The 14,107-nt window shown below is 38.9% G+C and overlaps 1 protein-coding gene across 1 annotated transcript in view; it reads right to left on the bottom strand.

Moving 5' to 3' along the window:
- The window catches only part of nell2a (neural EGFL like 2a), a 71,751-nt gene that overhangs the window by 26,514 nt on the left and 31,130 nt on the right, over positions 1-14,107 (bottom strand). The window contains exon 13 of the mRNA XM_036576289.1: positions 9,135-9,260. Within this exon, the coding sequence (XP_036432182.1) occupies positions 9,135-9,260 (126 nt within the window). The remainder of the gene's footprint in view (positions 1-9,134; positions 9,261-14,107) is intronic.

The raw sequence follows: 14,107 nt of genomic DNA, 5'->3' as shown, positions 1-14,107 counted from the left end.
ATGCGGTTTAGACATTTTGGATGCAGATTAGACTGAACAAGCAAAATTTGGGTTCCAAACAAAAGGTTTGCCTGACTGACTACGTCAAGGGTGGAAAATTGTGTAAATCTGATTAGTCGCTGAACAATTTCTTAAAACAAACAAGCATACAAAAGAACAAAAGAAGTCCAAGGATATACTAGGCAGCACAACTATCAAACTAAGATGTAGTCGTCAGAAGAAAAGCAAACTTAAGAGTTTTGCAAAGTCATGTTTGAATTTGCTTAACTCCTCTGACTAACTTCCAACTGAACTTCATACTGAAGGTCCACTGTCTTCTCCTGTTCCATCTATCTGCAGTATTTGGGTGTCTGACTTAAACTGCCTGTACTTACAGCCAATAAAAGCCTAACTGTTAACAAAGGTAACACAGACAGTATGACATATTCCTCCATTAAAAAGTCTGGTCCAATGTTCTTCAGATGGAAAGCCTGGATGATTCCTTGATGAGCTCATGGTAAGTGTCTGTATTATTTTGAAGACTGAGGTTCCAATAGACAGAGAGAAAAAGAGAGAGAAGTGGGAGAGACAGAAAGAAATAGATAGAGAGAGAGACAGACAGACAGAGAGGGAGATGGAGAGGGGGAGAGAGGGAGATAGACAGACAGAGGGGGTGGGGGGGTGACTCACTGATTTCTGGAGGGCCAAAGTATGACTCATTCCTGCATGAGTGCTCTTTGGCTGAAACTATGATGAACAGTGTTTTTACTTTACCTCACTTCACATACATGACAAAAATGACCGTGACTACTGGAACTATGACCGCTGGATTGTGAAAGTGTGAATTCTGCCATTAACCCCTTAAACTTCAAGAGCCCATAAAGGAGGCCACACTTTAACTCCTCAATTCTCGTAACTACATAACTTAGATATTAGTTTGACAGTACTGAATAATTCATAGCAGTCACTGAATAATAAGTCTTATGCTTAATAACTGAATCATAAGCCTGCAGTTGAAGGGGTTTTAACCTCATTCCCTTGTGGGTGTCCAATTGAGATGAACGTTCTCTCATTTCTTCATTATGCTTTCCTCTAGAACAGTGGTGCTCAGCCCTGGTCCTGGAGATCTACCACACTGGAGAGTTCTGATCCAACACACTCAGCTCTGTATTTTTTTTTCTTTACTTCTGATGCTCTTGAAGGCCTTCATTGCTTAGATCACGTGTGTTCGATTAGGACTGGAGCTAAGCTCTGCAGGGTGGAATATCTCCAGCACCAGGACTAAGCACCCCTGCTCTAAAATTATATCCTAAACACACTTCTATGATGTTTTTGCCTCGTAAAACGAAACTAAAAAATGAAACTTTAAAGAAAGTGTCAAACTGTCATCAAAAGTCCGCACTGGCAGAGGCTTTCGGGTGCCAAGTAGCAGACAGTACAAGGTTGAGAAAATGTGCAGATGATCAAACTCAAGCTCAATTTACACTCTATTCATATATACATAATGGAATAAAATTTTCAACATGATTTAGTAAATTTATTCACATGGTTTTCAGCTGAAAGGTATGAGGTGAAATATGATGTTGCTAGGATAATAATGTTAGCTGAGGTGAATACAGATGATTAAAATTGTCTGTTTATCTTGAAGACACAAAAGTGCTTTTATAAAATGGACTAAATACAAACTACTGGTTGCTATTTAACAGACATTATTGCTCAAATACCCACTCTTACGTTTAGAACAAAGCTTCAGATTCAGATTCAGAAGTGTGAAAAAGATACTGAACCTTAGAGAAGAGCAGCATCTTAAGCTGATGTCAAGCATATCTCTCTAATCAACACGAGGTCATCCGCTTCTGCTACTCGCCTCAAACCTTTCATGTCTCCTGAAATGGCTTTCACTCATCCAAAGTGCAAGTGACATTTTAATGCTTTGCTTACGGGAATGAAACACATCTAGCCATACCGTAGAATATTCAAGCATACAAACATGTGCACACACATAATAACACAATCATGCACACACACATGTTCTGTCTCTATGCAGTATTAAATTAAGCATAGGAGTCCTATCACAGGGAGTCAGAATGAAGCAGGAATGAAGTGTCAAACCAAGGGGCTGAGGAGATTAACCCAAGGTCACTGCGGCCTGCTGACAGCTGGACCTGCCTGCTGTGTGCCACTGCACGCATATCGACAGGACTGCAGAAATGCTCTGACACTTTCTCTCCTCCTGCCACTCAAATCTACTCAAATCTCTCTCTCTCTCTCTCTCTGCCTGACTCTACGTCTCTCTCCACTGCTGTTCATGCTCCTGACAGATAAACAATCAATTATGTACAGGCAGTCACCAGGGGATGCCTGCTCTCTCTCCTCTCCTCCTCCCCTCTTTTTTACTGCTGTTGGAACATCTGCGCAGAGGCAGAGGGCTTGTTGTGAGAGACGCATACAAAACCCAAAAGCTGGATGTTAATGAAGCATGTTTATTTATGGCATAAAAAAGAACCTGAAAACAAGCTCTTTCACCCCTCGCGAAGTCAGCTTGTGGTGTAACACATGCATATCAGATACTATGCCCAAACACATGAGTGCTCTGAAAAGCAACAGATGTTACGTTTACGCATTTGGCTTTCTTATCAAGCCAAGCAAGCTGTGTTCTGAAAATGCAGACATAAAGCACTAAGAAAAGGAAGTATGGAGTTAGAAAACTGACAGAAAAGAAATCCTCATGCATTCATCAGCTTCTATCGCTCCTGAAAAAAACACTGACGTCATCTCTCAGTCATTTTCCTCACAAAAAAAATTCAAATAAAACGAGGATTGGATCCATTCTGGTGGGCAATTAGGCACGAGACTGACAGAAAGCCGCTGCAGAAGCAGAACAAGAGCAGCGTTCGGTTATCCATTACTGACAGGTGTCACATTCACTGAACTACATTTATAGGTCTCGACCACAGATCCAATGATGTACTCTTCTTTTTGAAGTCCAAGGCTCTGAGCAAGGCTCACATGCAGGTAGACAGACGCACGGGGAAACGGTGGGGAGACAGCAGCGTCTCACTGGTGCACTGTTGCTGGCGGACACTTTGAATTGGACGACTCTAATCCTGCATCCCCTGTGAGCCCCTGTGGGTAAGTGAGTTAGCTGATACACACATATACCCCCCCCCACCAGCACCACAAATCTGAAAAGACTCAGGCAGCTCTGTTATCATCAGATTAAAGCGCTCTTACACACCTCTGGACAAAAACCCACAAATACACACACACAGATCAAGAGAGTGGAAAGAGAGTGAGATAGATGGGAAAGAGAAAGAGAGAGAGAAGGAAGGGATTATAGGCTAATCTTTATTAGTGTTAGAGCACTTGAGGCCCTGCCTCACCTCAGCGAGACAAAAGTGAAATCTTGACCTTCATGTTGAAGGGGAGAATGGAGGACTGATTATATAAGAGGTGATGACTGGCCAATCAGAACAGGCTGTTGAACATTCATTGACCCAACACTGAAGTAACTGACAGGCTCTGATTACACCTGGATTAATGACACCTTATGTAATGGCAAGTTATATCTAGCCTATAATACATACACTGCCTATCAACGGTTGGGAACACTTAGCTTTTAACCCTAACAACCGAACATCTCATTATATAGTCAGAGGCTTTGTCGATGTTCCCTTTAACTTGTTTAAATCTGCTATAGCAAAATGGATCAGCATGTAGAATTAAAACTTAACTTTGTGCTACTGTGTTTTCTACAGTGGGGAACCCTCAGGACCTTCTAACAGGGCAGTCTAGCCAAATTCCAGCCAGTTTTAGAAATGGAAAACAATGGCAGCAGCTCCATGTCAGTGTTCATTACTGAATGAGTCATTGTATATTTATGTTCATTATAAGCCTCAAATAAAACATGGGAGGCCCTTTGCAATTTTCAAATGTCATTGTTTAATCTAAAACAGTCAAAAATGTTAACATGAATCGCTGTTAGCTTAACACTTACATACTACTAGAATCCCATAGGGGCGTTAGCAGAAGCTAGCACTATTGAGGTAGAGGTATTGAATAGCTTTTTCCTTGTTTTTGATTGAGCTTTCACCTTTACGGTCTGCACTGAAGCTCTAATAGTCAAGGTTCACCACTGGTTTTCTAAATATATTTTATACCCTTGTTGTGATATAAGTGCCCATCAGCACTCAAACCTTTCAGCTGTGTAAACCACCTCTAGATCAAAAGATTTTCAGTACAAATTTTTAAAAACAGTTTGGAAAAGAGAACTGTCACATCATTGCACGGGCTAAACTTACTTTACACTTCTCTTACTCTCCAGACACTTTGATGAACATAAAGCCGAGTGTTGCAAAATATACCTGGAGTATTAGTAAACATTAAAGGGCATTTTGGTCCATTTTCATACACAAATCTGTAAGGATTTGAAGAATAATTGACCAATGTGCTACAAAACGTCCTGTGTGTTAAAGCTGAGCTCTGTACCATGCACAGTGCAGCATGGAGATTTTCATCTTGTGTGCAGTAGCCTTTAGACAGCTGCAGTAGTCTTTCTATAGCAGAGGTCTTCAAATCCAGACTTCATGACCAGAAACTAGATTCAAAGTATGAACTGAATGCCTGTGTTCTATTATCCAAACGTGCGCTTCAGGCTCTTCACTGCCCTTTGGTGAAGTACAGAGTTCAGATTTTTCACAGTTCTTAAGTATGAGACTGTGTAATGTTACAGAGCAGTTAAATTACTAATGAAAGATTCCAATTTATGATTCAATTTTTTTTACTATAATTACTATTTAAAAATTCAACAAATCTAACTAATTCTTAATAGTAAATACTTGTTTCATGTTTGTCAAAAACTTTACAAGTACTTACTTAGCAGTGAAAACCAAACATTACTCAGAGTAATGTATGTCAAGTATGTATGTCAAATTTGATTCAAAGATTACCTTCAGCTCCTTCAGTAATTGCAGTCTTAAATGTGCTGGCCACCTGTGTATGGTGAAGTTTTATCTCAACATAAATACATTAATATCATCCCCGTCTCAAGGGCCAGAACACAAACTGCTGTGGTCTGCAATCTGCAATTAATTGCCTGTGTCTCCTGGGAGCAGAGACAGAATAGTGTTTTATCAGAATGCTATAAGGAGTATTACAAAGTGGAGGTGGATTAATATAGTGCAGACTGCAGTGTGTGTGTGTGTGTGTGTGTGTGTGTGTGTTTGTGTATGTTGAGTGTAAGCAATTAGGGAAAAGAGAATTTCTCTGTGGGTTCACATTCAAAGCAAACAGAAGCTCACCAGCCATTAATTACAACACCTGTGGCTGACGTACAGTCAATATCCTAGCACTGAAATGGCACACAACACAAATATTCTGTATTTGAAAGTGTCCCTGTGTGTTTGTGTATGTGTGCATTTGTGTCTATAGAAATTCATTTTCCTGTATTCAAAGCAAAAACTCACAGGACAAATCCAAACTGTTTCTCCTCAAATGGAGCCAGAGATTCATCTAATTAAAAGTTGGACTGTTGTGGAATGTTTCAGCTCAACTTATGAGGCTCTTTGATTCAGACGTCCTGTTGGCAGACAGAGCTAACTGTGAGAGCGCTTTTCCTTTATGAAGTGGCATTCAAAGCGTGGGACAAAAATAGTGTGCAGGGATAGAGGACGATAGGGGAGCGGTACTGGCACAGCAGTATGTCCGTCTGCTGCCAAAGCCACAATGAAAAAACGGACACCGTGAGGAGTTTTACGGCAGACTGAGAAAACTACAAACACAAAAAAATTAAAGAAATGAACAGTCCCATCCTGAGCTCATTTTTGAAACTTAACCTTCTTTACACAATGAGGCAGATATCATCTTCATATAACTGAGCAAAAGAGAGCCAAATGCAAGAGAGTACAGTACTGAGAGATGCAATTGTGATCTATACTAGAGGTCTACCACCCGACTCAAATCTGACAATATATTAGGATTTGAGACGAATTTTAACCCATTTTCATGTACAACATTGGGCTCAGGTCAGGCTTGAGTTTCTTTGATAATGAACATTATTATATGAGTATATTCTGCCAATCAACTCAACCACTTAGTGTAGAGGACACTTGCAGACATGAAATTGATGCTGAGTCCATTTAAAGCATTTGTGACGCACAGTAAATCTTAAAACATATCAAAAGGCAAATTCCAATGAAATACTTAGAAAGCATTTACCAATAAAACAGGTCTATATACATGGACTGAGCACTGTAAAACTGTATCTGAGATAATCCAACTCGGTTTGGGTTTGGATCGGGTATGAAATTTAGCTGTATCAGTTAGGTGGGCTGGGTCGCAAAGTTGCTCAGGTTCAAGCTTAATTTCATGCCTATGCAGACCTCTAATCCATACTCAAGGTAGAGCTAAAAAATATACGTTGTGCTTTACACAGCACAAGTGGTAGGCTAGCTCACTCACATTTCAGCCCAGGCCTTGTACAAGGCCAGTGTGCAACTTCTGTGTCTTTCAGTTCTGTAGACTGTGCTAACAAGCAACAGGAGATCAGACATGTCACTTCGGAGTAACTGCATTCCTCCACTCTTTAAAAATCTTCCCTATACTTCGCTGCAATCTCATATTTATTCTGCCGTATTTCTTACTTCCAGACCTTAATTTTACTATGATACAGCAACAAAAGAAAATAGGGATCAGGCAAGTACAATATATTCATACAGTGAACGACTCAGTCAGATATTATAATCATGCTCACCAGGCATGCAGGACAGACATTAATGCTAGATTGAATCCATAGATGGAAACAGGGAAAACAAAATGGAGAGCTCTATTTTCATTTAGATGGAGTCCATAATCACGTAGAAAACACAATATCACAGCACTGAAACATTAGAAGATCTGCCTGTAAACCAGTGGAGTGTTAAACATAATAAAGGCAGACACTATATAGTTCCAACAAAATGGTCCTGATTTTACATCACATTACATGCACAAGTAACTATGAGGCAACACGGTCCTTGTCCAAAGTGAATATCTTACCGTCAATATTACTTTAATATCATTTATAGATATTTCAAGGCCATTTACTATATCACAATTCCCCTCTTGTGTATGTGTGTCTATGTGTGAGCGTGTGTGGGTGTGTGTGTGTTTGTGTGTCAGGAGGAGTTATGTCTCAAAATATGTGCCAAGACAATGATGGTGCAAGTATTGCTCCATCTTCATGACTCAATACAAGGATGACAGCCATTTGACTGTGGCGAGCACCTCTTACAACAAAGTCATTACAGTAGAGCCAGAGAAAGGGTGACTTAATCACACAAATTGACTTTTATAGGGGGATGCAAAGCGCTGTGCAGCCGCTTCAAGCTCTCAGCCTTTTAATAGTGATCTATGGGAAAGTGCTGTGGCAAAATTTAATCCATCAGCTTTCTGATATTGATCTTCAGAATAATTAAATGATGAAAATTGTTTATGTGCTTTCTGGTATACAATATTATATGAAATGCAATATACTCTATAACTGAGCCATTGTATATACAGCAGCACTACACAGGCATGAAGTCAGCAATTATGAAAAGCACTCTCAGAAAGAGGACTGAGGATGATTCTATAGGAAGACAGGTTTCCATAGGAAGTTTCTTTACTGCCAGGTTTTTCGAGGTAATGTATATCAAGTCAAAGTGAACTTTATTTTCATTCAGACTATACAACAAGCAGTGCACAGCTGAACAAGAACAAGTAAGAATATGATACTAAACAGCGTTCTCCACAGTTTGAGGTGGATGCAAAGCTGCATAACCGCTGGCAAGGACAGAAATAAAAGCCATAAAAGCCTTATGTGCAGACAGCATCTTGAAATGGATGCTGAGTCTACTCAAAACTATTACAAATGTAGGGCAGCACAGTAAATCTTAAAAATAATGTCAAATTGCATGTACTTCAACATAAATATTTGGCAAGCACCAATAAATCAGGTCTAACTGCATCCTCACAAACCAGGCACACCCAATCACTCTACACAAAGACTAGCAGGCACATAAACACTCAAAGTGCTTTCCCGCTCAATCTAATCACTGTATTCCAAGCCAGTAAGTGCACACTACCAAACCCCTGTGCTGCTGAGTCTCATCTCGTTTCACGCTGAGCTACACTGCTCTAGTGAGAATGGCTTTTTAATTACACAACGGCACAAAAAAGGACAACAGAGTCACTCCTATAAGGTCTAGTCTGGAATTAGGGTTAAATCTGTGATTATCATCATCATTCTAACATCATCACACTAGTTTTTATCCAATACAGTACACTGTTTCAGTTTGGTATTCATTTAGACAAGCGCACTGGAAACATGCCTCTAACAGAATAGTATCTATTACGTGTGATGCATTTATAACATACATTTCTTCTATATATATTATCTGTGCCAGTGCTTGTACGTAATTTGCATGACTTTGACTGTGATTGTGAAAAGTGCGGGAAGTGTGGGAAACAACCTGCCAAAGCATAAACTTATCATGCTAACTTGAAACGGAAGGATCCCCAAGCTGAAGATCAGAGAGCCCCCAGCCTCACCTAAAGAGGCCAGACTTGATTTTCATTCACAAACAGCTTTGTAAACATTTTATTTACAAAATATGTATTTTGAGGAAGGTGCTTAGTAAACTCTTCCTACTGGCTAGTTTCAACATACTTGAAAAAGGTGGCTCTGCATGGGTACTTTAGTAAAGAAAATGGTTCTATATGGAACCCCAAACACTCAAAGAACTACTCTTTGAGTATTCACGGTTCTATACAAAACCATTTTCTTTACCAAAGAACCCTTAAAGAGCCATCTTTTTTAAGTATGGGTTTTCAAACAGCATTATCCATTCATAATTTTAATCAGATAGGGACATGCCTCTTAAAACATGTTTACTGTGGTTGGCTATTTCTTTTTAAATAAAGTATAGAGAATGAACCACTAAATTTCATTTTGTACCTTACAGTTGGTACAGAGTTGTAAGGGTTTTAGATAATAACATAGAAATAATGAGTAGTGAAACTGTTTCCAGGAAGTAAGAAGTCAAGTAATCCCATTACAGTTGGAGAGTAGTAATTTGTAATAGACTGCTTTCTGAGTAACATTGCTTGTGTGCCACTCTGCTGTGTCTGTCTCTTACCAGTGCAAGAGTAGTCATCGATACGGATGTATCCTGTATGGCAGATGCACATGAAGGATCCAGGAGTGTTCACACACATTGTGTTCTCCCTGCAGTAATGCTTTCCCTCTGCACACTCATCAATATCTACAAAAAAACACAGAACAAACACAAACACAAAAGATTTTAACATTCAAAACTTTTTTATGTACATAACATGACATTATATTACATCTGAGCAACACAAAAGCTCTCAGGCCAATTGTGCTAGCTGACTAAAGACTTTTCTCATTACCAGGCCAAAGATCCTGAGATTATATTTTATTCAAAGTAATGCTTGTTACATTGGTGATCTGCAATTAAAAGAGACTAAAACTCAATCAGAGCTATAACATCACATTAAATTAGCTATGAAACTGCAGCACACTTATACTGTGAAAGAGAAAAAGATGGTGAAAGACGGTGGAAATTACTCTCTGACTGCGTCAGAGAAGCAGAGAGGTAAAACACATAAGTGGTTTTAGTCTGACAAAAAAAGTCAAATACAAGGTCTTAAATCAAATCTCACAGCAGCCTAATAAAAAGTCTTATGAATTTTCACCAGTGCTGGTCTGAAACATTGATGATACATTCTTTATGACTGTAGGCTTAAAATGAAATGATAACCTAATTTGCTTCGAACACTCGTCCTTGGCCATAGCTTGAATCGTTCCACTTAACCTCACAGAACTTCTCCTTGTGCTCTGTGCTTAGATTATCGAATATTTCGGCTTATTGTAATGAATGCCTATGTCATTCTATGAAGGCACTCAGTACTTTTATGAGCAAATGATTTAAACCTGATGAATGCTAGAGCAAAATAATAAGCAGATGACTCTCTCTCTTTCTCTCTCTCTCTCTCTCTCTCTCTCTCTCTCTTCTCTCTCTCTTCACACTGCCATGAGAGAACCAAATATCCTTGGGCTGAGCCTTAAACGACTCTCAGCATTCATCGTACTGAATGAATGCTTGGCTGTTTCAGAACTGGAGGCCATCCCCCCATCACTCTTTAGAGATGGCAGACAAGCTGGCAAAGACAATGTGCTCTACCACAGGAGAGAATTCACTCACTCACTGACAGGCTCACTAATCCACGTATTCCTTCGTTCATTTATTCATCACGCACGCACCTGTCAGTCAAGCCATCCATTCATCAAGCCATCATCTTTTATTTGATTGGGTCTGTGCTGGGACTAATGCAAACACACTGACACAATGATCAAACAATCTGCAGATGCATCTCACCTGAGTGATTACAGCGAACTCTATAAACAACTCTCGCACGGAGGCCTTACACCCCCTGCGTCGGTTAGAGATTACTGAGCCCTCACAATCACAGGACTGACTTCTCTGTCCATTAGGGATTCCATTCCCCTGATTGTCCTGTCACGCGGAGGCCGTATAACGTGCCGCAGCATTGTAAACGAAACCTGCAGAATCAATGCAGGCTTTTATTCCAAGAGTGATCTGGGTCAGGAGACTCGTTCACACAAAGAGATAAATGAACAGAGAGGTACTCCTTCGACTTTTCAGTCGTTTTTCTATTTCGCAGGCACCAAAGCAACATCAATCATGCACATCAGAGTTGGCAGAGACACATGGCTTTAAATATGGAGAAGGATTCCAATTAGACACGACTGCATTATGACAGAAGTAGTAAACAAACAACATACAGTAATAACAAGAAGACTAATGGCCTAAACAAACGCCATATGTTCAAGCAAGCAAAACCTGTTTAGAAATGACTTCCTACATGACATGCAATACAATTATATAAGCACAACCACATATTAATAACAATATTACCCTTATACCAGTTAATTCTGCAATAATATCTCGATAGAAAACCAAGTCAAGATCATAAGGCAGTGAAATCTCAGATAAAAAGATTAAGAAAACCTGATTTGCCCGCAGACCTAAGCAATTACTTATAATTCATAATTCAGTAAAATAATTCTTTAAACAGGTATATGACTTACACACCCAAAGGGGTCTAGCCCTTTACAAGTTTGGTCTGTCCGTAGCCATTCTAACTTGTGTGTGCCTGGACTCTGATGATCAGCACTTGGAATGTTATTTGTGGACAGTTATTTGGTTCTCGTAGAGGTTAGGACAGCCCACAGAAATCAATAAGTTCAACATATATTAAACTAAAGTACATGGTAGCTGGTTGTCTTGGTTGCTAACAATGATCATTTACACATTAACCTTTTTTTTGCCTACTGTTACCACCATAACTTGTTTGTTTGGTCAAGGCACCTGTAGTATTCTGGAAACAAGAATGCAGAATTGCTTAAAATGTACAAATCAATGTACTTAAACTTTATAATCATTTAAATGCACATATGAACAAGGGTGTGTACACTGTAAAAAAAAAATCCTGTAAATTAACAGCCAGTTTTCAATGGTATTATCCAGTTATACACAAAAAACAGCTCTTTACTGTAAAACGAATTGCAGCTGTAAATTTACAGCCATTTTTACGGTATTATTATGTTATCCTTAAAAACAGCTGTTTCTTGTAAAACTAATGCATTACAGGAGTTGCATGATATGAAGCATATATGATGATATTTTCATCCATCTTCAGGTTTTACATCATAGCATATCATTTCATTTTGCATGTGAGGGAATACAAAACTCATCTGTAACATTTCTGTCTGGATTATCATTTTAGCACCTTCAACAACTAGCCGTCGAATGCTGGCAAGACTGAAGACTGTCTTAGCAGTGCATTTTCCCTTAAACTTGCCTTTCCCTCCTGTGCAATACTGGACAAAGTAAGTTCCTTTTATATTAAGATCTGTTAATTAATATATCAACTGCCCTCTACTTTGGTCATATTTGGTTTGTGTTGGCTGAACTTGATTTACAGAGGAGAATTCAGAGAGGGAGCATTTGATAACTAGCTAAATAAATTAGCTAACAACTGAATTCTGTGGTCATGTCAGTGTTTTATGAAACAGAAATCATAATTTTGTTAGAGAAAATGTGTTATGTATGCAGTGTTTGGCCTGAGCAAAATTGCATCTTCTCTCTGCACAAAATACCACACTAATTTTAGCTAGTTGGTGTCTGAAAGCATTAAACTAAACAATTAAATTGATGTGTGTTCTATTTTTTTGCCACTGCAGCTGACGTGAAGAGGATGCTCACCCTACTGGCAACTCGTCAGCTGCTACTGCTTGCTATGTTTATAAAGAATCCGCAAGTCAACAACAATTCTGTATTTCAGTAAAAAGGCACTATCCTTGCTGCAAGTGGTTAACTCTTCATTTGTTCTTTTCAGGTGAGAAAACAGCAAGCTTTATTGAATGCTGGATGGTCAGTCATTAAGGACACATCATCTGTGATGTTATTTGGTTGGTTTTCATATGGTTGCACTGGACCTTGCACTTGGTTCTTATCTACTGAAGGAGAAACAGCAAGCTATTTCTCAATCAATGAAGGAAGCCAAGTGCAACCACGTGACATCACTCTCCCAAAGTGTGCTCCAATGGCAGTCTACTAGTAATAAGATTTAGTCTACTTTTAATAATAAGTAAAACTAGAAGAGGGAAATTTGTGATCAAATTTTGTGTTGACAAAGCCAGCTAGAGATGCTTAAAAAGTGAAAGTAATCATAGCTGTTGTAACGTTTTGGTAGATGAAAAGGCAGGATGCATGTGAACTAGCAGTTGTATTGTTGTCCATGGAAAAGTAGCAAAGAAAGAACCAGAAACAAAAGAAAAGCAAAATGAGGCAAGCAGAAATTAAATAAAAAGAACCACCAAAAGCAAAGAACAGAGAACAAAATACATAGGAATAACTACTCAAACTAAGAATCAGCAAAACACACTACAAACATACTACACCACCACCAAGCAAGGAACAGACCAAACCAAGAGGAAGAAATAGACAAAAGAGCACATGAGAAAAACCTGGGGCTAACGAGAGGGTGGGGCTTCAGACAACACCCAGGTGGGACAGATGACTGGGGAGGAGACAGACCAACACAACAAAAGCACATGGCAGACATAAACAAAAGCACATGGAACAAGACACAGACAGAAACCAGGAAAGATGAAGCAGGACAAGACAGGATTTTATAGCTGTACACTGTTGTACAAAGATTATTGTCAAAGTGCATGTTTATGCTGACATGACATCTAAAGAGAACAAGCTTTAACAATATATATTTTTATATGAGTAATGTTAGTTAATTTGCTGTTTATTTTCATGCCTAAATGCTTTCCTTTGTTGAAATTACTTATTCAGATGTGAAAAATGTGCAAAGTGTTAATCATCAAGACTTTATTTACAATAAAGCAACACATTTTACAAGATACACTCTGCTTTTCTCTCATTTTTTAAGTTGCATGATTTAAATAGCCATGTCAACTGTTCACTTAAATAATGAACCCTTTCTTGCATAATATGTTTCTGGCAAGATTAACAAGCAGTAAAAACACAATGTTTTTTTTATCCATACAGAAAAAATTTGTAGCTATACCTGTCATGAAAGTTAGTGTATCCCCTTCAAAAAAAGGTAATGAACTGTTACCCTCTAGCAGTATTATACTGTAAACGTAGTAAATCATGGTTATATCATGGATTTGTAAAAAACGGTATTAAACCGCACATTTTTACAATAGTGGGATACCGTTAATTTAACAGTAAGTTCCTGGCAACCCTGCTGCCAGTATTTTACCGTTTTTTACACTGAATTTTTTTACAGTGTACAGATGTATAGCAGCAAAAAGACAGTAGATATATAAGGGCAATTGTGTTTCTCAGTATGAAGAAACTGTGTGTGTGTGTGTGTGTGTGTATGTGTGTATATGTCAGTCACACTGCTGTCAGGCTGACAGCACATATTCTGGCAGAAGCTCTAAAGTACAGCCCATACACGTTGCCTGCTGCTGTGGCTCAACACAGATGACTGACAGAGTGTGAACCGGACAGACATCACAGAG

This window comes from Colossoma macropomum, unplaced genomic scaffold (assembly GCF_904425465.1).
Source record: "Colossoma macropomum unplaced genomic scaffold, Colossoma_macropomum, whole genome shotgun sequence".
NCBI lineage: Eukaryota > Metazoa > Chordata > Actinopteri > Characiformes > Serrasalmidae > Colossoma > Colossoma macropomum.
This window is presented reverse-complemented; position numbering and strand designations above follow the sequence as displayed.